Here is a 26,615-nt window from a genome sequence, read left to right as displayed (position 1 = left end):
ATGTTTATTATGAGTTTTTGGGAACATGATGGTAAAGTTGCCTTTAAGCCAGATGGAATGACCTTAAGGAATGAAGCTACTTTCCAGTGGCACATGTGAGCCCTTAAATCAGGGGTCTCCATCTGGTCTATCGCGTGCTACCATTAGCTCGCCGAGGCCCCCTCAGTAGCACCTCAATTTGGTAGCGCAATGACATTATTAAAACATTTAGGCTTTTTTTTAGGCAACATTGGTCGCCCTTACCCAAACCAGCTGCTCAGATTGGCTTAACTGAGCTTAGCTGGGGTGGGGAAAGCTGGAGAGGACGTCTGTGCGCCACCTGCCTTTCACACCCTAGCACTGCAGTTTTCATCTTGTGTGAGAGTGCCGGTGTGGAGTAGCAAGTTTGGCAGAGCAAAGGAGCCAGAGCAGGAAAGCGTTAGTGGTGCAAGTAGTATGGAAGTACTACCGGGCCCTACACCACCGGCCTTGTTCAGCCTGCCGCCGATCGGACCAGCAGGTAAGGTTTAAAGCAGCCCTGTGCTGCACAGATAAGCTCTGCTCCCGTAGTGAGCACCTGCCCCGGCGTAATTGTGTGTAAGGCGATGCAGCTCATTTCTAATCTGCTGTAAGCATCAGCAGCATTGGGACCAGTATTTTATATAATTATTCAATAACCATATAAAATACTGGCCCCAGAGCTGCTGATGTTTACAGAAGATAAAACAATACACGTTCCATGGATATAAAAAACAAACACTTTTTGTGGCCCTTGGGTCTTGTATTTCATATGAATTATTGTCCCACACGCCAGGAGTATAAACAGTGTTTGATTTTTTAATATTTATGGAACACGTATTGTTTATTATCTGGTAAACGATACGGATACGTGTTCCATGGATATCAAAAAAATAACACTTTTTGTGGCCCTGGCACACAGCGTGACAATAATCGTTATTTTCACGCCGCGTGCCAGGGCCACAAAATGTGTTTGTGGCGCTGGCACTCATGACAATAATTCCTAAGGAATACCGGCCCCAATGCTGCTGATGCTTACAGATTATAAACTCCTGTAAACATCAGCAGCATTGAGGCCAGTACATGTGCCGGGGTACAAAGAGTGTCTGTTTTGTAATATCTATGGAACGCGTATTGTTTATCTGATAAACAATACGCGCTCTATGGCTATAAAAAAAAAAAAAACTTTTCGTGGCCCTGGCACACATGACAGTAATTCATATGAAATAGTGGCCCTAATGCTGATGATGCTTACAGGTGTTCTTGTGTGTTCTTGTGTGACAATAATTCACATGAAATACAGGCCCCAATGCTGCTGATGCTTACAGGAGAAAAACTCCTGTACAAATCAGCAGCATTGGGGCCAGTATTTCATATGAATTACTGTCACTCATGCCTAGGATACAAAGAGTGTGTGTTTTTTCAAATATCCATGGCAGAGGTGGGAGGCCCCGCGCACGGTGCTGCTGCTGGCTCCTCACCAGGTCTTGGTGTACTACTGAGCCACCCTGTGCCCTGCTGGAAGCGAGGAACCAGGGGCTTAGCTTAGTCAGTAAGACTGGGAGGGGGGGGGGGGTGACTTCAGATTTCTGCATAATCAAAATACATTATATGACAAGCAGGTAAGAATACTAAGTGAGAGAAACACAATACCTGTTCTTATCTATAAAAATAATGAAAATTGTTTTGGTATATCAAAACAGAGACGAGGGAGAGTGTATCTTTGTCTGTGTGTGTGCATAAATGCTAGGTGAAATGTGACAGACACCTCACAATATCCAACTGTAAGCAACTGTACCCATCCAGTCTTCTGAAACTACATTTATTAGGGGAATGGGTGTAACACCCCAAGCAACCCCCTGAATCTATGCCCCTGTGAGGAGCTGGTGTCAGTGCTTGGAGCAGAGGCCTGTGCTTCTTGAAGGTGGCATGGGGGGGTGGTCTCTCAGAATATGTGTGAGTTGCTTGGCCTTTAGTAGCTCACGACGATTTTCACCGACTAGAAGTAGCTGGCAGTACAGAAAAGGTTGGAGACTTCTGCCTTAGATCATGCAGATTTGTACCATGATTTTTGTGACAAACACTTAAGCAATCTGCTTCATGGACTATGGTGAGTGCACTCACCTTGGTCGCAATGTTCTCCTCTGAAGCTGGGATCACATTCACAGTACGGCTCACCCCGGTCTGAAAATTTGCACTGCCCGTGGACACATTTCATACTTTGGCAAGCAATGAAGGTGTTGTTCCTGTTTTCACAATAAGTGCCACTGTATCCCTCTGTACACTTACAAATGTAGGCAATCCTGTCAGCTACACACTTCCCATGAACACACCTGAAATAAGAAAGATATTACACTTAATGAGGCTGCTATACTTTTCAATATTCTAAAGAAACAATTTGCAATTTCATGAATACATTCTTCTCAAGAAGCCTGCTGTTAAGAATACCATGGAGTTTTTCCTCCACTGTTGCCTTGTGTGTCTTTGCCTTGCTTGTTCTTGTGACTACAGTTGTCTCTCTGGATATGAATTATTTACGCAGCTGTCTGTGAGTGGCCCACATTTATAGCCGGAACAAAGTTGTATCTCATAGTAGTGTCAGATCACAACATCATGATTCTTTGGTAAAAATCTGCCCACCAATATGTTGCCAAGTAGTCACATAAATGACCAGACAATAGTAGGTTGGTGATATTTTAAAGGACTTGTAAGCCACATGAAACAATCTGTGAAGGCTCAATATTATATTATGCTGCCTTAGCCAGTGGCTTTACAGAATGATCCACAGGAATAACATTGATATTTATCGTAGAATTAAGCAATAGTGACACTAAAAGAAAATTTGCCTTCTTGTATAGCTTGCGATCCTTTAATCCAGATGGGAAAATTCTGACACACCTTCATTCTTATGATTTCATTGTCAAGGGATTGCTATACATCCCTCCACTTACAATCAGAGCTGGTTTGCTTGTAGGTTCACAAGTCTGCCTTATGGGTCACAGCACTGATGCTCTCTCTAACCATTTTTGGACTTACATACATTGATTGATTCTATGACAGAGGCACTTGTGTGAGTTGACATATCAAAGGAACAGAGATACCTGTCCATGCAAATGAAAAATGAAAATCTTCCTACAGAATCATTCAGTGGTAAATGAATAAAAGTTTTTCCACGGGCAGCCTAGACTCTAAAATGTCAAAAGTGAGAAAGGTGTGCAATAGAAGCCACTATGTGTCAGATGTATGAATATCTGGTCACAAGATACTGGTTGCAAATTGCAACCAATATTTTTGCAACCAGTGAAGGGTCCTTTTTCATGAAGGTAAACTTACACTTTTGGTGTAAATTCACTATATTTTGCTATTCACACACTACAAGTGTAATTTTACGTGTTTTATTTTTATGGCTGCAGAGACTGCCCTATCTTTTTATGTGTGGAGTTCTCTACAGTCATAAAGAGACTACATGTAAAACTACACTAATAGTTGGTGTATAGCAAGAAAATAGTAAACCTATACCAAAACTGTAAGTTTACCTTTGTAAATAAGTCCCTGGATTTTTAAGAAGTGACCATTGTTGATTCTTAAAAATCTGAATCGTATTGGGTCATAATCCATCTTACCTCATGAATATTAACAAGGTAGTTTGAAAATTATGACTCGCTACAATCGGAGGCCATCACAGGGATTGTGGTCTGATGGGGTCAGCAGACCACCATGTCTCTGATTGCTTTAAAATAATGCAACGTTTTTTAAAATACAGCCAGCATATTTTTCTTAAAGAAAATAGAGCAGTTTAAAAAACAGGGTGTTCTTTTTTCCCCAAAGTTTTTTAAGAGGGGACAGTGCTACAAGTCAGCTTTTGCGAGAGTTAAAATGTTTTTTCCAATGTACTATCCCGTTTTATGAGTCAGAAACATTTTTTGACTCTTAAAATAGGAATTTGAATGGAAACCAATTCAGTATCTGAAAGCGACATGCTGAAGGCGTCCTTTCCAAATACCGAATCGAGATGAAGTGTATTAATGTTTTGAGGCCGAAATCTGATCACAAATCACTGATATATTACTGACACCTCAAAGAAGGTGGAGATACATTTGCAAAAGGGAAGGGAATCCCTTTTGGTACTCCTTTGGCTTTGTAAATGTAAAAACAAAACGTTTGTTGAGGACTAGACAGATGTCCACTGCCACTCTTGAAGGAGGCAAAAAAAAGTAAACTTTAATTTTTAAATGCAGTACTGCTTCCTTTAAGGAAAACAGGCTGCATTTAAAATGCAGTGCTGCTTACTTTAAGGAAAACGGGCTGCATTTAAAAAAAAAAAGTTTACTTTATTGAAATGCAGTCACAGACATAGTGGTCTGCAGGCCATCATCTCTCTGATGGACTCTAATCATAGTAATATGGAATTTGCAAATTACCTCACTAATATTCATGAGGTAGGTAGACCCACTATAATTAATTTTTTTAAGAATCAACCTACTAGTACATGGATCAGTACATAAAAATCTTAATTGGTCACAAAAATACTATTTGCAGTTTGTTACTTTTCAAACCCAACTTGTGCATATTCGTTTTTGTGCAGATAATCCGCATGCACAGATTTAGGTTATTTGTGAAATATAGTGCAGTTCATTTCCTATACTTTCTGATTCAGTTATGCTTAGCTCATTCAGTTGCAGACTTAGAAGTGCTGGGAATTGTGTAAAAGGTATGCAGATATTCGTAAATGCTGACAAAGCCATGACACAGTAGGTGTTTACCCCCACAAACCTGACATGTTCCCAGGGACAACTTCTTATCCTCCAGGAAGTTCTTAACAATGACAAATCACCGACCTTAGGGAACTTTTTCCATTCATATGGGCACCTCAGCATGCAATATTGGCTTTGTAAATAACCTTCTTATTTTTCCAACATTTTGCACTTCTATGTTTGACTTTAGCACATAAAAACGTTGTAGGTTAGTCTTTTCCTCCATAGCCATAACAGGAAGCCATAATATTGTTAATTTTGATATATTGCCACATTCCTCTTCTTTTGTTTCTCTCACACTAACATTACAGGCATGCATCAAAGATAACAGGTGAACAGAGGTGCTGAACATCGCTACAATGTGATGCCACCACCACATTGAGAAAACATTAGTTTCTAGCATTATAGGCCTTATCCCAGCATCTTTGTCCTGTTTTATTATGATCCAGCTTCTTCTTGAAGACAAATCACACTCCTCTTCATTAGGTGTATAATACATCTTGTTCCTAACCATGCTCCCAGGAGTTCTTCTGGAACAGCACAAAACAAAGACTGAACATCATCTGAAGCTGTGCTGTTTCTGGAAACGATCATCCACATTTTACTCCTGTCTACTTCTCTGATGGAATCTAACAACGAAGGTAACATAGGTCTTAATCAATCCTTATTTATTTTGTTCACTAGGAAATTTGCAAATACTTCTTGAAAATTGCCTTCGTTTTGTGTGCATTCAGACCATCTCTAATTTACACCAGAAGATGCACTTTTGAGGTATTGCATGTCTACCTAATGACATTTGTACTTTTCATGCATGCACCTCCCACACTAACACAGATAGAATGCTCTCAGGTGTGTATTTACACACAATTCCTTACAAATCCTCCAAGGGATCTTTATTTGTTATCCATTCCCCTCCGTTAGATTTGTTTTTGCACTTTCTTGTTACATAGTTCTCTTACAGATGCTACAGAACAAACACGTCCTGGAAACGTTGTGTGAATAGCAAAGACACAATTTTGAGTTTAAGAAAAAGTGCTTAGCGTGAGTTTTTCAGGTGAACGAACTGATCTCTATAGACAGACATGCAACCATATGCTATTTTAGCATTAGCTAAATAAAATTCTGCTCAGCTGTTGTCTTTACCCTAGGACAACCCTGTTTAAAGGGTTGCCAGGTCTAAATTGTCAGTGAAAATGGAGCTAACGTTGGCTAAATTGTAGACAATCACATGCTGCGCAATTACATACATTTTGTGGAGTTTAAACACACGTTAATTTCAGGGAGTGGTGGTGACCTGGGTGATTTACAAGTCTATTATCATTGGTGATTACTAACCTAGAAAGGAATGCTGTTTGGGTGTGAAGTGTATTTAGGAGCAGGACAGAAAGTTAGACACCATGTTTCCAATGGTATAACTCAAATAGATGCCCCCCACTAAAGAATTTGATGAGGAACCCCTGAGTTTCCCGTATCTCCCTCAGACTGAATAAGGGGTCCCCTGGGGGATTTGGGCTAGTGCCTGCAGCGGCTTGAGTTACGCCCCTTCCCATTTCAGTATTAGTGATAGATGCACAGTGAAAGGTGTGCCCAGTGGTAGGTGAGCACAGAAAGATGAGCAAACCATTTACAATGGCATCAAGGTAACTGGAAAATTACCTCACGCGGGCATGCTATATTTAGTGCTAAAGAGAGACGGTATTAAGACATGAAGCAATTTGCAAAATGAAATAATACCTGCTGATGAACTCCCTGTTGATGAATTTTCTTTGTATGGTCCAAACAAATAAACTGAAGAAGGAAAAAAGTCCTGCAAGGTTTGTCGCCCCTGCTTACAGATTCTCCCCACTGTCTGACACATAAAATAACCATCTTATGGGGAGAGGGTGTCTTCAATCATAGTGGAACTCAGAAGAGCCTAGCTTCTACAAAGCATTGAAAAAAGGCACATTCTTTCCCAGGTTGTGCCCCTTTGAACTCTCACCTCCCCCTGTGTTCCAGGTATTACTTCTTCACGTTGATAGAACCAGAACTGAAATGCCTCTTGGTTGAGAGATATCTCTTATATGTGTCTTTTAAACGCCCACCCTCATGCTTTGTGAGCTTTTAGTCTTCTCGTTTGAGTTCTGCTGCAGTTGTTTTATCTTCTACTAAATTAAATCTTTTTATAGACATTTCTTCTCTTAAAATGTACCACCCATTTCACCAAGTAAATATAAGACATTAGGTGTATACGCCTCTTTTCTGTTGAACCTAGGGTTATTACTCATTGTCCTCTATATAGAGCTCTGATGCACCGTTGAAGTAAGGGGGCATTATTGCTAATAATGACATTACAATGCAACATGAGTCCTTTAGCATTTTGAGTGTGCAAACACATATAAAACACAATCACTGGCAAACAAATTGACCTGACTTAAATTTACGAGTTCTAAGAACAGACTGCTGTAGAGAAAATGATTGCGTTCTGTATACAGTGCATCTATGCTAAGGAATATTCTAAGGAATTTAAATAGTGATGATTCAGTGTACTTTTGAGATGTAGAGTAATCTCTTTTGCTTTGCAATGCAAGTACTCTATTGGAGATGAAATGATAGATACAACAATGACATAAGGTGAGACAGCAATATCCTCTGGTGGAGCCAACCTGATCTATCTATATTTTAAACACTATCAGCCTGATTTAGACCTTGGCGGATGAGAATACTGCACCATATTTTGGAGCACTCAGTGCTCAGACATATGTACAGGTCAGTGTTAGGAAACATTAATTAACGTAACATAATATGAACAGGTCCTACACAACATACTTGTTATGAAGACAAGCGTCTCCCACTTCTTGGTCACACAAAGGTCCGGTCCATCCAGGATGACATTCGCAGATGACACTGGTCTTTTCAACCGAGCGGCAGATGCCATGCTTGCATATGTTACATGATCGGCACCCCGGAAAGACGCCGATAGCCTGTGGCGGAAGAGTTTTGAAATCCTGGAGTTCATTGTTAATACGAACATCATGGATACAGCCATGGAAACCAATGGGCATCCTCTCATTGCCTTGACGAAGTGACGATGCGCCAGTGGATGTGGCTGTCGGGACACCTGAAAGTAAAATGTGGATGATTACTGCTACGGTTTAATTTCTACGTTGAATTAGTACATTTAGATAATGTTGTGTCTAAGATTTCTACCACTGGTTAATATTGACAGTTTTGTAAATATTTCAGGGAACTACTTTCTGCAGCAGTGGAGGTGAGGTGGGAGAAGGCTCTCATGCTCTCAGAAATCCCCACCAAAAAATGAATATATCCTCATCCATATTTAGTGTATGGTATTAGGAGTCGTTTTGAATAACTGGTGTTAGGGAGCCAAGCAAAGCCTCTAGGATCACTAAAGTTAAATATGACCTACTGTTGCTAAAAGATTACCAATGAGTTGATAACACTAGGAGACAGTTCAAGTAAACAGTGTGCACTGTTCTGCCTCACCAGCTCAAGTCTGAGGTACATCACTTATGCTCTCACAAAAACTTTAAAACGTGACCTTCTCTAGAGAACCTCTAATTTTGTCAGGCACGCTCCACTATATAAGTGTGAATCTGCATTTGATCGGCACGCTCTTTAAGTTATTATACATCTTATGAAATGACGTGTGAAGGGTTAAATCTGAAGTTAAAGTTTTGACAATGTATGCTTTAGGGGGTCTTTAAAAGACCTACATCATTTAACCTCGGTCAGGAATGTCTATCTTTAAACATTTGTGAAATCTTCAAGTCCTAGTTGGATTTTTATCACGCAAAAGGAATACTGAAAAGTAAGCCTGTTGACTGCATTACCATCTAGTGGTGAATCTAGTGAATTGTGTAGTTTCTAAGTAAGGATATACAAACTTAAGATTCATCCAGCGACAAAAGGAGAGATCTGGAGTTAGGCATACTGAAGAACGTGACATGTGACTGACACTGGCTTAACCTTCAAGACTTTTTCAGAAAACGGGTATCTTGAGAAATATAACAATTTCGAGATAGACTAATACACCGCTCGCTCGCTCTCTCTCTCTCTCTCTCTCTCTCTCTCTCTCTCTCTCTCTCTCTCTCTCTCTCTCTCTCTATATATATATATATATATATATATATATATATACACACAAATATGTATTCCAAGAGCTTCCTTCCGTTTTTTATGCCTTTATTACTCCAGACACTCACACCGACATGTTTCAACCCAACTGATCTTTGCCATATGACAAATAAATACTTTAAAATCTGAAGTTCCCGACCTACAGAGCACGCTGCTTTCTTTGACCCCATTGTTAAAAAAAAAAAACATTTATATATATATATATTTACTTAAAAAACAAAGGTTACAGGGATGTTATAGTTAGGCTCCCATTTTAAATGTACAAAACCATAGAAATTCACCTGAAATAATTAGAGTTATCTAAAGTATCTGCAAATATTACATTGATATTATCAATGATGTTATCAAAGATGTCATGAGTGCGGTAATTTGTGGGGTAATAAGCAGTGCATGGCGAGGGTGTGAGTTATAATTATCTAAGGGCATGAGTTATAGTTACTTTAGATAACTCTAACTATAACAAGTGAATTTCTATGGTTTTGTAGGATTAAAATAGAGCCTCACGATAACGTCCCTGTAACCTTTACGTTTTCAGTGAGTTTCTATGGGTTTGTTTTTAACCTATAATAACTTTCATTATTATACATTAATCCAACCACCATCAAGCATGGCCAAATGCCGTGCCTGGCATTGGCCTCAGGACCTGGCCTGTGGCCAGTCCCTGCACCAACCCCTATAACCACCCAATCCCATGCTGCACATGGCCTTGACCCGGGCGCAGCGTGGGTTGGCTGCAGGGCCTGGCCTGCAGCCAGGCCCTGCGGCCAACCCCTATAACAACCCAAACCCACATGGCTCCCTCTCCTCAGGCCACTATTGGCCCCAGGAACCCCATCCCTGGGGCCCAGCATAAATATTTAATTTTTGGAGGGGAAGGGATTGGGTCGCATGACTCCCCTCCCCAGGCTGATCTCGGCACTGAGGATCCCATCCCTCAGGGCCTAGCCTAATTTTTTATTTTTATTTTGGGGAAAGGGGCTGCATGGGCCCCCTCCCAGGGCTCTCGGCCCAGGGACCCCATTCCCCAGGGCCCGGCCATGTGACCTGGGTGCCCCCTAGGGTACCGAGTCACAATATTAGGGGCAGTAGGAGTAGCCTGAAGGCCCCCATGGTCCCTGCTAGCTCCCTGTCTCCTGCGGGAGCCAGCACTGCTGCTATAGCAGCCCCCTCTCTGTGAGAGCATTTCCTCTGTGTGCCTGCCTGCATCTCTGTGGGCAGACAGACAGAGGAAATCTCTGCTCCGATGAAGGGAGAGCAGTTTGACAGCTCTCCCTTCATCGGAGCAGAGTGATTGCTGTGGCTTGGTGGCAGTTGTCAAAGCTGCCACCAAACAGCAGCAAATAGCTATGTCCCAGGGGTGGGCCTTCCTCAACATAGCAGAAGCTGACCATGAGGGGCAGTGGTCCCCAGGGCCATCATAGGCTCCTCAAGGGGGTCCGTGCGGCCCCCCTCCAACAGAGAAGAGCCCCAGGGAAGTGGGAGTCCCCAGGGCTCCAGGGGGTCTGAAACAGACCCCATTTTTATTTTTTTCAGTTGGCCCTGGGGAGGTGGTGGTCCCCAGGGCTGTGGGGGAGGTCATTGGGCCTCCCCACATCAAAAAAGCACTTTGCCTCAGGGAGGTGGTGGTCCCTGAGGCCATGGGGGGGGCCAAGAGGCCCACACACAGAGTTGCATTATGACATAGCCCCGGGGGAGGTGGTGGTCCCCGGGATTGGGGGGGGCCGTATGGCCACATTTACTTTAACAATAGCCCTGGAGAGGTGGTGGTCCCTGGGGCTGCGGAGGGGCCAGGAGGCCCCCCCTATTTAAAAAGCAATGACCCCGGGATCTGGCACACCTGTGGGCATATCAAAAACAAGCACGGGAGCCCGCACTTGTTTTTTTTAAAAATGTTTCCAGCGAAAGAGCAACAACTTCACGATTTAAAGGTAAACATTTTTAAAAATGCTTTTTTGCTCTGGCGGGGTCACTCTGGGACCCCAGCACCAGAGCTAAGGGGTCAGGGTGACTCTTCTCTAGCCCCGTGTCTTTTTTTTACACTTTTTTTGTGGGACTCGTCTCAAGCCAAGTCCCAAGATGGCTGCCAACACTTTGTGGTTTGAAGTGTTGAAAGCCAATCGGAGTTGTGCATTTGTCATGCAGGAGCTCTTAATCTTTGCGAAGTCATCAAAATACAAATGTGTTTTTCCTTTGATATCTCAAACACTACTAAACAGATTTACACCAAATAAGCGAAAGCACAATCTGCATACCAAAAACTATCTTTGTGCCAAAATTAGTGTGATTCTGTCTGGTGGTTCGGGCTGTAGCCTTGTATAAAGGACCCGTGGGGAATTAACATGGGAAACGCAACTTTTTTGACCTCCTCTTTTTCTCGGCTTCCGCTTGACAGATCAGCCCGAAACTTTCCACGCGCAACAACAATCACTGTGACACTTTTTGGGAAAATTTGGTGAAGATTCGTCAAACTGGCTTTTGCCAGTAGGTATCGCCAGTAGGCAAGATAGATAGATAGATAGATAGATAGATAGATAGATAGATAGATAGATAGATAGATAGATAGATAGATAGATAGATAGATTCTGGGTATATTTTCATAACCACAATTAGACCAGAGCAAGGCAGAAAAAGAAAAAAGAAGGGGGAAGAAAAAAGATTATTAAGCACATCCAAAGGCAGAAAGCAGGTATGAAAAAAAGACTGAAAAGTGAGAAAGAGCAATAGGAAGTGCAGGCTGGAGGAAGAAAGAAATGCCTGAAGTGGAATGAGAAACCAGATGGTCTTGCAATTCAACAACCCTACATTTCAGCAGTCCCATAGGCATGCACCTCTAAAGCTTTGGACCACTGCACAGTATCACTGGCAATCAATATAAACTTAAACATGAAGGGGCCTACCTCCAATGTAGAGCGGGCTGCTCAGGCTTATTGAGGGCTGTTTGTGCAGCTTTCCAAGACTCTTGGGAGTTCCTTTGTCCACCACCAGTGTCAGGGTTTGGTTCACCATCACCAATTCCACAGTGTGGAACTGCCCATCATTTATGGTTTCCACGCTAAAGTGGACAAAGAAATGTACCAGAACATTATGATGAAGTAAGCAGCTGCTTCACGTTACCCTTCAGGTTTCGTAACAGATGATCAATAAAGTGTGCTGGTCCAAACATCAATAAGCATCAATATGCATTTGTATCAATGATAGAGGCTGCCTACATATGTTACAGGAACAAACTGTCCACATCCAGAAGAAATTCACACTGATTGTTAGTACTGTAGGACCAGCGATTGTTTACAAAGCACTGACAATCACTGTGTAACTCGATGGATTAACAGCTGATCACAGGACTGCAATATGGTGGTAGCCTTGCTCCAAATATGACAACAGCAACTGATGATGCGTTTCAGCTCAAGGCCTTTTTCTGCTAATGTGTAGGTTGGCTTTAACTGTTTAGCAGTGTCATCGAGCAACAAACGAAACAGCAATTACTTGGTCACTTTCACTTCACATAGTGTGGAATTAGTATGTGCACAGTAAATAATGTCAAACAAAGAGGCTACCTACCTGTAATAAAGTTTTGCATACTCCGAAAAAGTTATCATTTCTGAAGCACTGCATACGTCTGACATGGGGTGGTTGTAAAAAGTTACTCAAAAAGCTACCTTTGGGCATCAGCATCGAGACTGTATGTAGCTAGACCCTGATGGTGACAACAGAATAGGGGTGACTCCACCTTAAGACTATTTCATCCACCATCCTGTCTGCTCTGGTAATGTTGTAATCCGTGTGGTAACCACCTTTATTGGTTTGTTAAATGGCCAGGCATGGGCAGAAGTGGCTTGTGACACCAAGTAGCGTATTATGTGAAGGGTTGTATGGGGCCTTACTGGTTACACAAAAGATGACACTGAAGGGGAGTGCTGCATGTGAGTAATTCACTAATACTCTGTTACATGTGCACAAGTGACCCACTAACGATGTGACATACTTCGATGTCGCTATGTCCCATGCAAATGTGCCCCACCTCTGCTTACCACTGAAATCCTGCCTCACGCAATGGACTGATCCTACCGCTAAACCTAACTGAGAGGGATTACTTCATGTCAGGCTTCCCAGAGGCAAACGCAATGCTCAGTGGTTGACGATCTGCTGAAATATCTGTAACATGGCATAACAAAACCTAACTCAATGATGTCCCTTCATAAGGAAGGCCTGGAGATTCTAATTAGATGACAAGCAGCAAACCTAGTGCCCAATACAACATCATAAGTAACATTGTATTTAGTACAAGAGGGTGATGGAGGTAATCTGATTAGTTTGAAGTTTCATCATTTTTACAATGACGGTGGTGGGTTATTTCCGTAAAGAAAAACACAGTCTAAATGCTTATAATGACATCCGGAGTTGAAGGAAAATGTTCACTTTACCCTATCCTGCATTGTTAACAAAAGGTTTTTCATCTAACACAGTCCACAGTTTGCCACATGACATCGGATCACTTCACCCACTAATCCAGTGAACAGCCAGCATCACAATGTAAATACGGCATCAAAAGCATGTATTTTTAGGTTTTGCCTACAGAGAGCTTTTAGCTCTCTTTTTGAAGATCTATTGTGGACAATACCAATATTTACGCTGGGCTTTAGGTCCGCCCTCTGCTTACCAGTGGCTGGCTTTCTTGTTAATCTCATTTTCTTGTATGTGGATTAGTGTCTTTCCTTCCTCTTCTTTTTTTGTCTCCCACTCCCCTGCAGCATGGCTCTATTTAACCATCCTTTTGATTGGATGATGTGTACCCTTCCACAGCTCCACCCCGGGAAACAGTTTTTTTTTTTCTTTTTCTACCAGCACTCCAAGGGCCAGATGTACAATCCTTTTTGCACATCGCAAACAGCGAATTTCACTGTTTGTGACGTGCAAAAAGCACATCGCGATGCCCAAGCCCCGTTTTGTGAGTCGGTAACCTGGTTACCGACTCGCAAAACAGGACTGCGAGTCACAGTTAGCTAGGGGCGTTCCCCTTCCTAATTGCGGACCCCAATGGGACCCCTTCCCCTTTGTGAATGGCATGGCATGAAAAACTGAAACATTTACTTTTAAGTTTTGTAATGCATCTCGTTTTCCTTTAAGGAAAACGGGCTGCATTACAAAAAAATAAAAACTGCTTTATTTAAAAGCAGTCACAGACCTGGTGGTCTGCTGTCTCCAGCAGGCCACCATCCCTGTGAGTGACCACACCCAAGGTAAGTAGGGTAAGTATAAGTGAGTATTTTAAAACATTTTTTATAGTGCCATTGGGAGCCCTGGAATGGGCCCCCTACATGGCACTGACTGCAATAGCCTTCCACATGGGACCCGTGTCCCCTGTGCTGGCCATTGGGGTGGTGGGCAGGACTCCTGTCTTTTCTAAGACAGGAGTCATGCGGTATGGATGGTTTTGCATCAGGAAATGACGCTAGGCTGATTAGACACATTTTTTGTGCCTTTAACCAGCCTAACATTAATTTTTGGTGCAAATCCCCCTTCCCCAATACCACCACTGCGCCCCCTCCACCAGCTAATGTAATTTTCCCAGACGTTAACCCAACCTTTGTGCCGGCTTGCACCATTCCATAAATTTGACGTCCGACTGGCACTCTGGAATGACGCAAGCTGGAGCTATACTTTTTTGACGCAAAGCTAGGTTTGCACAGTTTTGCATCAAAAAGTATAAATATGGGCCTATGTTTATTTGGCAACCAGTTAATGTTTTTCTTTCACTGAAGTTAGAGATGGGTGTAGTGTGCTGAAGGTTATGGTCTAGTCACCCGACAGCACACCGGAAGTACTTGCAATCACCCTCAGGTCAGGCGTGGCCCGAGGTCATAAATAAATGAGGGACAGACCGCTCGAGGTCTTCCGCTCGGACCAGTGATCCTGAGTATGTGTCTGTTCATGCTGCAGCGCTGCGCGAAGGCCCTCCGCCACGTGGGCCTCTACAACTGGCACTTATGTCAGGTGGAGGGCCATACGATGTGCATTCCACAGCAGATACAGGGACCTCCTTAGGGGGCAGCTGTGTTTGTTATTCAGGCCCACGTCCTGCCGCCATGACCGCCAACTTCAACCACTCAGGCTTCATTTATGCCTTTAAGGTGATTCTTTTTATTTTAACTGCACTTTTGTTCATTTTGGATTTGGCAATATCGCAGAAAATGTTCCTTTAGGTCACATCCCAAAGAAAAACTCGAAAAAAGATACCATCTCTCGATTAAAAGGTAGAGTTGAACTGAAAGTTCATAGCGCTTAAAGCCCTGAGAATAAACCAGACCACAGACCCTAAGTACGATATTGTCAAAGACGATTACATTTTGATGTCCCATAGGAGCTATAAGCGGAGTGAGGTTACATAAAAATGAAAGAGCGGAGAGGGAAAAGGCGGACTATTTCCTAGAAAAGGAGTATTTCGTCTGGGTGTTCGTAGAAATTGCCGCTGCCCCAGACTCAACGAGACAGTGGCTTGGCCAGGGACGAAGACGCAAAGCCACAGATGATGTACTAGGCACATAACCTCCCCTGCTCTCAGCTCTGACGCAGGCCTCACCCCGGCCTGACTCCGTTTAAGATTCGCATTACAGACTTTAATTTCATTTTGACATCAGATTTAGGTGGGTTTTACCTTACCAATTCTGCCCCTGAAACACCCCTACAAAAATAACTACCTAGGACCCTCACTATGTTACATTTGAATGGGATTGCTCTTCGGCGCAACGACTGAGGCTGCCTTTTCCACATATGACTTTGATTTGATGGAAACGGAGATGAGCCAGGCATGTTTACGGTGGTAGCGCCGTAGTAGGCAGACTAAACAGCAGCCGCTTTTTTAATATGTACTCTAATCCCGCAGCAGAGGCAAGGTGTAAACATTTGGTGGATCTGTTAGAGGAATACGACCCTAAGGCAAGAATGAAAAAATACGCAGCGGCTTCAAAGGTAGGATAGGGTCGTCTGTTACGATGTCTAAACGGTAGGTGGCAGTGTACTACCTTTAATCGTAAAACCCGCGGTGCTACACGATTTCTACTTGTGACAAATCAGGCTGAAATTAAAATCAAGTGAGAACCTCTCGCTTTCCACCCTTCACTTTTCTTCATTAAACATTTTTCGCTAAGAAAGAAGAGATGATACCACCCACAGAGCAAAAGCGCGAGTCACCATGTGCCTCGGGATATGTACTTGACAATATTTAGCTGAATGACGGATTTGTGTGGCTATCCCATTATATACAATTTTTAACACGGTGCTATTTCCACACCCGTGGTAATCATTTTATCGACCAGAACGCTTGAAATGATTTGTGAGCCCGCTCGGATTTGAACCTGTGTTCTAGCGTTAGCAAACAAGAGAGAACTTGTGTAATTCCATTCTATTTCATTAAACCAACGCACATTACTGCCCTCTGTTTTGGGGGTTCGGGACTTTGGGGGTACAAGCGAAAGGACATAGCCATCGACTCACATCAGGAATGCCCATTGCGTTCCAAGAATGACTACTTTTATGTCAGGACAACTGCTGGACGCTGCCATCACTACCATTTTACAAGGGCCAACATTGTACCGTGCGGACGTCAGCACGGCACACAATCACACACACCCTCACGGACACATAGACACAGAAACACATTCTTGCATGCACACCAGCAATCACGACTTTTCTACTCTGACGCTGCTGCGACGCATCCCACTCTGGTTGTGTCTCTGATGTGGGTTGTCCTCTTCCGGCCCCAGTCACCACCGCATGTCGGTCCTTGCGCACAAAAGTACAGTACATCACTGAGCCTTTGAGACAGCTAATCACAACACGTCTTGACCTCCACGGAGATTGGCTGAATTACAGGCACTAGGCTGTCAATCAGACTGTAAAGTGGGATGCAATTCCTGTCATTGGTGTTGCAGCACTGACAGGGAGTATTCTCATGCAGTGTCGGGATGCTATTTTCATGAGCGACATAACAGCGCAAACTGTGCAAGCTGTGCATGTCTGGTGGACCCAAAATTCACGTTTTCCAGTAATCTCCGGCCATTCCGAGAGTTTAGAATAGTTTATCAAACGTCCCTACGATTCTGCCCCACTCCTGATTAATACCACTTACTTTGATTCCTGAGGAGTACAGGGGGGTTTCAGGTGTCCCCCTGGGAGTGGAGGGGAGGCAAATTACATTATTTTGAAATATAATTCTAAACTCGGATAATTGCTTCAGCAGGCCTAAATTCAACTTTGTAGAAAAACGCACATTGTTTATCTTCGAAACATATTCTTTTGATTATTTGAAAATATAAGATCCAGACCACGAGGTTTGCAATGAATAAAGTTAGTTCCCCGTGGCAGCCTGACATAGCTATAATCAGGCGCTGAAAAACAAAAGCTCATTACATGAAGGCATCATCTATGGAGCAAGAATAAAAATGCTTTCTGAGTAGTTATAGTCAGACTTTGAAAACCACAAGTTGGTTATATGAACTCATCATGTTAGGAACAAGTATAACCATTTTAGTAGTACCACCATATTGATACTTTTTATATGGCCAATCAGGGTTAAAGGTATAGTTTGTTTCCCTCCAAATTGGTTACTTGTCTGAAATAGTAACATTTCAAGAATATTTTTCCCGTGCTGATTGGTATGGCCTGAAGTACGAACGGTACATACTTTCTTAAATGTATTCCATCTCCTTCTCTTCTTTTTTAATACTGAGGGTCACAGGATTGTTTTAGACATATTTAACGTATATCCATCCATTTGTTCAAAATACATTAGATTATGTGTCAATTGCCGACAAAGCCTTCCCAGGATTGTTTACAGGGATGTAAATGTTGTCTGCCAACACAGCTATCTTAACCTGGTTATCTGCGTATCCAAAAGGCAGTATTTGTCACTTACCTTTAATGCGAGCTAGAAATGGCTTGGTTGGTGAGGCTGGCAAGAGAGTGCCATGTCTTGTGCTCACATTGATATAGAAAGTATCTGACAAGGAGCTGTCGGCGGGCTTCATGCAGCCTCTACTGTCAATTTAATAGAATCCAAACACTTTTTAGGGAGCACAAAGACTGTTCACACTTGAAAAGATTGGGGTTTAGACCAGGTATGAAAGAACTCTGCGAGAAAGCAAAGCGTTATATTTGGTTGAAGAGGAGCATCAACTTACTACAAGTAATTACTTTTTATTTTGATGCCGAATCTTTGCTCACAGCTATTCCAAATAATTTTGAATTCAACTTAAAATAGCTTTAAAGAAGTTTGGCTGAGCATCGCAAACCTGTGATTTCCACTAAATTCTAGGGAGAGCCAAATGTAAAGGAGGGTCGGCTTATCAACATTTGAAAATGTTGTTATGAGGCATGAGACCTAAAAAGATTATGATTGATAGTAAACCAGATGAGGGCCTGGTAATTTATCATTCATATTCCAGTGCATTTCCAAGCTCGAGCAGTGCCAGGCCTATATCCCGCCAATTCAGTATTTACCTTTGTAGACAGAACATGCTTTAAGAATTGTACTTACTACTCCTCTCCAGCACCCGTGATACTAGCGCAGATGGTAAGTAATCAGTGGATCTAGAAGTCTCCTTAGACTTATTATCACAGCTTTTTAGGTTTGACCTGTTATGCTGCTTGAAATATTCATGGCAAATGCATTGTATTTGATGCATACTCAAGTGGCTTTGATTCAGCCCTCTTCACCCGCTGACTCCAAAAACTTTAGCCATTGATTCGAGAACTGCAATAACATCTTCAACGAGACAAGTATTTTAAGATTGCCTTATTTCTGCTGAGCAAAATGGCGTGACCAAGAGTGAACATCATACCTACTAGCTTTGCAAAACCCTAATTATTAACCTGGTATGTCCTTATTGTTTCATTGGTCTCTCTGGGATTATTTTGGTGTAGAAACTCTTGATAACTGTTTCCAGGTCAACCAATACAGTGCATTTGTCAATTTTTGCAGTGGAAGTGATATGCTTTTGCCTCACATTTGAGGTATGTCTTTCATAGAGTTGTGTACAATATGTCTTTCATGAACGTTTGATTGGCGCTTTTTGAGGAGTTTCTGCATATGGTCTATGTTGTTTAACTTCTAAAAATACCAAATCACATTTTGCATAGGCCTTGGCAGAGCTCGAGGAGTTCTGCTACATTGAACTCTGCGAAGTGCCGAAAAAACTCCACCACGCTAAGCGGAGTTCCACGAGTGGCAGAGTTTGGGTAAGTCACGCTGTTCGCACTAATTTTCAGCAACAGGAGTTTCTCCTGTGCAGTAAAATCAGCATGAATGGTATTACACGGAGGTCCAGAGGGCGCTAACTTCTTTCTGACAATTGAGTAGATTTTCTACTCGAGCGGAAGCTTCCTCAACGTAAGCAGCAGCTTTCTCCACGCGAGCAGTCACCGCCTACCGTGACCGCTTGTGTTTAGAAATCTCGCTCGCCAATTTAGCGATCTCTCTTGCTAGCCAACTTAATGTTGGTGAGTGAGACAAAAAGCTGCACTCCATGTCGCTTCGTGGAGTTTTTTGGAACTCTGCTTGTGGAGTGGGGAAAACGCCTCGAATGCCGCCGGTGGAGCAGAACTCTTCGCCCAACCCTAATTATACCTCAACGCCAGTATGTGATTTGATGCTTCATTATTTCTTTGTGCCACAATCACTTTTCAGTATGGACATGATTTTCGGGCCTTTTGCCTTTGCAACTTTTATTTGTGTAAATTCAGTATGAGGGCTGGGAAGTAGTTTTCCTCAGTGTATGAAATAGTGTTTTTGATGCATTGTCATTTTATAATACCAAGACCCTAGCTGAAATGAACCTGGTATACCTAATACCTGTGGGAACAAACCTAGTTATAAGGTACCTGGCAGAAAGTGGTATGAACATCTCATATTTGTAAAAGCAGTATGAGTAAATATTTGAGACATCAATGAGAGGTTTGTGGATGAGCTCTGACACCTTCTATCAATTTACTACCAGAAAGCCATTGACTTTAGTCCAGTGTCAGCCTGAGGTACCAAGAAAGATGTTTGCTCAGGCATATTTGCTAAACCAGGCAACAATGGCTCCAGTAAGTTGTCGCCCAAGTGGGCAGAGCAGGACAGAGAATTCTGCTTTGACCTCCAAAGTTGGACTGACTCTAGGACTATTCCTCTCTTCCTTGGGGTGGCTTCTGTCTTCATTTTGCAGGGACAGTTTTTCCTTTTTGACAAAATGTAACTATATATTTAAATTACATCTTATCATTAAATGATAACTTTTCAAATGTGCCTTAACATACTTTTCACAGAAACCAAACCAGGACAATATCACGAAGATACATTCTCGAATAAAAAGACTATTGACACTTGAGGTATACATAGGAATTTTCAGATTTCGAGAGTGCTACAATAAGGCAGAAAAGAGAATGAACAACAGTATAATGGACTCCAAATTCTGAAAGTAATACGTAGACCACTATTACACTCCCTTTATATTTAATACTGAATAAAATTGCATTTTGCAGCAAGTGACACATGCATGTTATTTTTGTGTCACTGTGGCATGAATTTCTCACCTTTGTGCTTGCAGTTCTATTCAACAGTTATTTCCTAGACATTGCTTCTACAGAGTTTTTTTTTGCCTCCCTGATCTTTTCCTGCAAGGACCTTACCAATTCCATTTGTGCCTGCTCCTTAAACTAATAAAACATTAGCATGACATTTAGAGAAAGGCTGTCTCATTAAAGCTCCTGGGAAGAAACATAACCATTTTCATCAGGTGGGACATTAGTAGAGGGATCAGCCAAGTCCCAGGAGCGTGGCGCCTTCCCTTTGTCAAATGGTGGAGGAGAACAGGGGCAGCAGGCAGGCCATTAATCTTGTGATAATGAGGTGTCATTTTCAGTGGAGACCTCCTGCCTGATCAATCTGAAGGACAGGAGAGTAATTAAATTGGTGTCACAAGCAAAGGCCTACGACTGCGCGAGGCCAAGGAGCCGATGACCACAAAGATTGGCGATCAGAAGAATGCACTTTGTAATCAACGTTCAAAGAGGGCAACATTACAGCCAACCACCTCTTAAGACTTTGTAATACATAAGCCTTGTCTTGCATCCTAATCATTGAAATGTACAGACCATCGTGTCGATTTGCATAAATAAGTAATGCTTTCAACTGTTAGGAATGAGTGCAAGTATCAATGGAAATCCACTTTTCTAAGTTCATTTCCGATCTTTGCCAGGTAGCATTGTTGCTTTCTCTGTCACAGAAGTTGTTTGATGTCCGGTTTTAATATTAGGTCAATATTTCATTAAACTTGTCTGCTGTTTTAGATTTTCCACAACTGTAGGCTTTTCATTTATTTTAATGATACTAAAGTATTGAAGCTTTTTCCCATTCCACTGGGATATTTACTCAGTGGACACAGACAAAGCCTAATGGAGGTAATTTGAGCTATACAATAGAAACAAGCATTTGCAATGCAATAGGTCTCCCATTTTCTTGAGTTAGAGCTATTGGTGTTGTAAATTCATAACTGGACTTATCTTGCCACATAAATTAGTCAACCCTGCCTCATAATTTTGTTTCTTCCTGCCATGTTTTGGTGGCCACTGGCACATATTGATATGAGAAATCACAAGCGCTTGAGCAGAGACAATGGAAAATAAGGCTGGAAAATTATTTAATTTATTTTTTTTAACAGAAAGAAGTCTTGCAAGCATTCTTGCCCCACATGTCAACAAAGCTCTAATGAAGTTAACAATAGCAGATCAGACTGAGAAGACTTATGGCCACAATAAAGGAGATAACCAATGCCCTGTGTGCGATGTCCTGAGTGCTGGCAGGAAGGAGCCCTGGAGCAGAGACTCCAGATGCGAGGCTAAGCAAGTTTCATGTCATTGCTTCTAGGGTTAGCTACATTATACCAGAAATTGTATATTGTGGCTTTTGTGAGCAGTGAGCTAAGTGACCAGGTGTTTCTTTTGTAAAATATGCTTACTTCAGGAGCCAGAGGCGAGGACAGCACTAGAATAAAGTCAAAACAAATGTCAGGGACACGGGAGGAGGTGGGAGAAATGGAATGCTGCAATAAAATCAGTCAGCTACCAACCTAAATGAAATGTCAAAGTAGTTCGTCACAGCAACAGGTACAAAAACTAAAAACTAAAGTGGAATAATAGCGTAGCTGGTCAATGCTCTGAAACAGAAAAAGGAGGGAGAAAAAGGCACAACTGACCACTAGCGAGTAAGAATTTTTAAAGGACACTGCAAGCAACACAATAAATTGCTTTAAGCCATAAGTATATTAAAAAGAATACATGACGTCAAACGCTTACGCTCAACCTTAAAAGGAGTTTCTCGCTTTGAGACTGGGTGAGCTGCCTGAGCTATGCACCAGGAGTGGAGTATTGTTTCTTCCTATTCTTTCAGTTAGATTCACAGTTGTCATTGATTCAGCTCTGGTTTGATGTAAGTCATGTCTTCACCGAAATCATTTGAGTAAGATACTTTTTTGTCTGACTAAAGTTCAGTATGCCTGTTACTTTCACACATCTAATCACAAAGATTTATTGCCTGGGTCAATTTGCATCCTGAATGAAACGTAAGCACTAAGAGGTCTGTTTACTAAGTTTTAGCACTGTGTTTGTGTCACAAAAGTGACGCAAAATGACACTAAATCTTTTTTCACTAATTTACTTTACAGTGCCAAACTTGTTTAGCCTTGGAAATTCACTCAAAAGTAGTGCAAAGCAGCACAGCTTTGCATTACTTAGTGCCAAGGGGGCCTTACCATGGCTATTTACGTAAAAAAGTAGACAAGGTTTAGCATCAGAAAATAGAGCTCATTTTAGATAGGCACAATGAAGGAGAAATGCTTTTATCGCCTTTATTTTTTTATTTTACATGAGTGCTGCACTGTAGAGTACACATACAAAGTGGGAAAATGTTTAAAGTTAGTCTAAGCATAGTATTTTGTACTGGAAGGGGATCCTTCTACTACAAAACCGATTCTAGACCTACGGAGACACCCTTGCACCTTGGTTGAAAGCTGTGTCCATGACACACATCCGCACATTTCTGCACTAGCGTTGGGGAGAGGGGAGGAAAGTGCCATTTTCTGTAAATATGACACTCTTCTGTACTCTCCTTTTCATGTTCATCAACATTAGTGGCTGCTGCACTGAGCTGCATGACAAACTAGTAAATCTGGCCTTGTGACTCACATTATAAGCGGGGAGCAGGGTATTACTGGTGTGGTAATGCCGCAGCCGGAATTACACAAAAATGGGGGCATTTTAATTTTGAGTGGTGTTATTACCAGAGCATTATGACTTAACCTCCATGATATACACTATGAGTGCATTATTAATGGCAACCATTGATTTCTGCATGATGTTCCCCAAAACTGTGCCTCTTTGCTGGGCCAAATTCAACCAGGTTCAACCTGGTGGAATTATTCAGTGAGTCACTTGCGAAAATACTGCATGTGGCAACAGCACTATCACAATGGGACTCATAATTCTGATATAACTGAGCACCAATATTCCCTTAAAGGTATAAGGTTACTCTTGAGGACACTATTTAATTTTGTTCAGGGCACAGAGACCAAAACCACGGAGAGCACATTAAGGTAACAAATCACAAACATCTCAGAGTTGGACACTTTGTAAAGAAGAAATTAATGTGTTTTCCATCCATTCGTCCATCCATTCATCCATCCATCCATACATCCACCATATAGGTGGCCCATATCAAGTGTGACACGGTCAGCCAGTTCTGGCTTTTCTAGCTGCAATGTTACATTCTTGGATGTCTAGTTTTGCATTTCCCATTATACATATATCTGAAAAGTCTGAGCATGCCCATTGATGCAGCAGGATTGAAGGTTTCACATATGAGATGGTGTCTGCAACATATATGCAGGTGTTCATTTGGGCCTGTATTACAGTCGTGCTTCTCTGCACGGTGCCCTTTGTGTTGTTGTATCCTGGTGGCTGTATAAAACTTAATATTTTAAATATTCTGCGTTACCGCAAATAGCTCCCAGCCCCAGTAAACACCGCGCTCAAATGCATCATGAAGAAAGGATGATGATGTCCTTTTTTTCTTCCAAGATATCAGACATTATTAACTTGTCCAGCCCTCATATTCTTTACTTGCATTTGCGATAATAATAATACAAGTACTACCCATACAATGAAAACAAATGTACAACAGTTGATTTATGTGCATTGATGTGTGTCGTTGGTCTGTAGACATGGGTGCTTGTATCTGTGTTCTTCTTATTCAAAACGCTTGTCTCCAAGTGTGTCGGACTATGTGCATGTTCTGTATGAGCGAATTGCATGTGACTGTGCATGCAACAACCTTTGTCAACACTTAGTAGTTAGTGGTGTCACTTTGTATCAAGTATTGCCACCTCAAGTACCAAGTATTTCTAATCTCACACACCAAGCTTCTAAGAAGTTCTTTTTTTTGCAGCACTGGCCTGAAGTTTGACACTGCTGCCATAATGTAAGCACGCATGGTACTGTAAAAAGTATGTGAGCACCCTTAATGCCGAACCCTGTCTGTGTCTCACGCCACTGCAGCTACCTCAGAAAGTAGACTCCGTGAGACCTAGGGGAAGTCTTTGTAAACTTATGAAACTGAAGAGTATGAATTGTAAACAATTATTAGGCGTCACAAGTGCAATGGATGTGCTAGGAAACACAATACCTACATGTATACAAAATAGTTTGGATGGCTAGGAATGGTGCAACAAAGATTTAAGTCAATTTCCTCACCAGGCATTTTAGCAATTGTGGTTATTACCACTTTGCCATGTGCCATCATGATATTGAACACAGATTGCCTGGTGGAAATGCTTCATTCTTAATAATACCAATGCACGTGCTGCCAAAAAAGCTAAATACAGAAAGGCAACAAGCTTTAAGGTGAAATCATTGTATCAAAGACAAAACCAGCCGTGGTATAAATAGTTCACGGATACCCAACAGAAGCCCAGGAAAGGCATCTGCAAGCCAGATATTCAGGAATACCACTGTTAGGTAAACTAGTTATGATGAAATTCATAGTTGGATGAAGAATTTCCTTAGACCCACATATGATACTACTATGCATAGGAAGTGCCATCTTTTATTAATAAATAGTGACATTTTTGAGCACTGGTGTTCTAAATTTCAAGTGTCCTTTGCAGAGATCATCAAATCCTTTACAGCCAGACTTTCCATTGTGTATGCAGAAGAAATAGTGTGCCTGCCTCAGTTCATATTTCAGGTGATGAGGGCATCCTCATTCATGGCATGATGGATCCTAGGGAGGAATGGAAGAACATCACATCATAGGTAGATGTGGGTTGAAAGAACCTAGCGAGATGTGTAGGCTGACAGACCAAATTCTGAAATGATAAAAAAGCTAAATGTATTTGTAATGACGTCTTATCATGCTAACCTCTCTTTCTCAATATTCTCACGGTTCTGTTACCTGTGTACTAAAATGTGTGCATTTGCATGCTTATGCACTAATTGTTTACAACCATTTTTATTGGTATGATCAGAGTGTAAGAATAATGGCTAATCAGAGACTCAAGCCTATGCAGTTGGAAAATCTGTCGAAAATATCGGCAAACTGCAAACAGAAAAATGGAGACCCAACAGTAGGATTAAATGTGATTCTCCAGGTCCACTTGTGCTGCCTTCATATAAGCATCTCCTAAGACACGGTGATAGAGGTCAGCACAGTAATCACCCAGTGGCAGACTTGTATGTTGTGTAACAAGGTGAGAAAGTACTACAAATCCTAAAAGAGACTTTCAGTGTCCTTACCTGTAGACAGTGGTTGGAGGGGAGATAAGTCTCACATGTCCCTGGTACAGTTCCAAAGCCAAGGGATCATTGTCTCCCTTGTACAGAAGGAGCCCGTTGTCTTTATCTGTGGCAACCTGAAAAGGGAAACTGAAAATGAAGAAAGCCGAGTCCAGACAGCAGATCAGCACATTCAAGACTTCGAGGAAATCCTCTCAGTAAGAACAGTGATGCCGATTTCCAAACAAACTGAGAAATTTAAAGAGAGGAATTTGTGTTTACACTTGTCTTAGGGTTCTGACTTTTTGACTTTCTTAAACCATTTTATTCAAGGTGCATATCCAGGAAATGTATGTCAGCTGTACTCCTTAAAAACCCTAATCCTATGCCATGCAGGCATTCCACAGTGAAAAGTACACCTGTGTATGTTAAGGGCTACTCATGAGAGTTATGGCACTACATATTTAATAATGCACACGAAATACCAATACATTGGGGATCAGTATTTCTGCGGTGCATGACTACTAGCAGTTTTGAACTTGAAAATGGCCTCTCGTGAATCTGTGCTTGTGCACCAATTACCACAGTTTTTTCCTGATTGCAGAGACTTTTTCCAACAGCACCCTTCACCAGATGTTATCTAGGAAAATGTTCATGAAAAAAGATCAGGAGTTGTGGGTTTGCCCATAAAACATGTTATCCTGATTCAGCAGGTAGCTATCTAAACTGGGATTCGCAGCAACTAGTAATGTGGGCCTAAATTTAACAATGCGATTTGCACTTATTCTTTACAATAAGGTTTAAGTGCCCTACTGCTCTATAAAGTTTAAATGTCCATGTTTAGTTTTTCTAAAACTAAGAAAAATGTTTTGTGACTACCCACAAAGTCAGATTTTAAGATATTCACAAAATCTTCCTGGAGTCACC

The 26,615-nt window shown here is 41.8% G+C and overlaps 1 protein-coding gene across 1 annotated transcript in view; it reads right to left on the bottom strand.

Annotated features, from left to right (window-relative positions):
• SLIT3 (slit guidance ligand 3) overlaps positions 1–26,615 on the bottom strand; it is an 892,819-nt gene that overhangs the window by 6,695 nt on the left and 859,509 nt on the right. Inside the window, exons 32-35 of the mRNA XM_069199342.1 lie at positions 25,710–25,825; positions 11,786–11,940; positions 7,560–7,851; positions 2,122–2,330 (exon numbers count right to left, since the gene is read on the bottom strand). Coding sequence (XP_069055443.1) covers positions 2,122–2,330; positions 7,560–7,851; positions 11,786–11,940; positions 25,710–25,825 — 772 coding nt within the window. The remainder of the gene's footprint in view (positions 1–2,121; positions 2,331–7,559; positions 7,852–11,785; positions 11,941–25,709; positions 25,826–26,615) is intronic.

This window comes from Pleurodeles waltl, chromosome 7 (genome assembly GCF_031143425.1).
Source record: "Pleurodeles waltl isolate 20211129_DDA chromosome 7, aPleWal1.hap1.20221129, whole genome shotgun sequence".
Classification (NCBI taxonomy): Eukaryota; Metazoa; Chordata; class Amphibia; order Caudata; family Salamandridae; genus Pleurodeles; species Pleurodeles waltl.
Note: the sequence above shows the minus strand (reverse complement) of the source record. Positions and strands in the feature narration are given on the sequence as shown.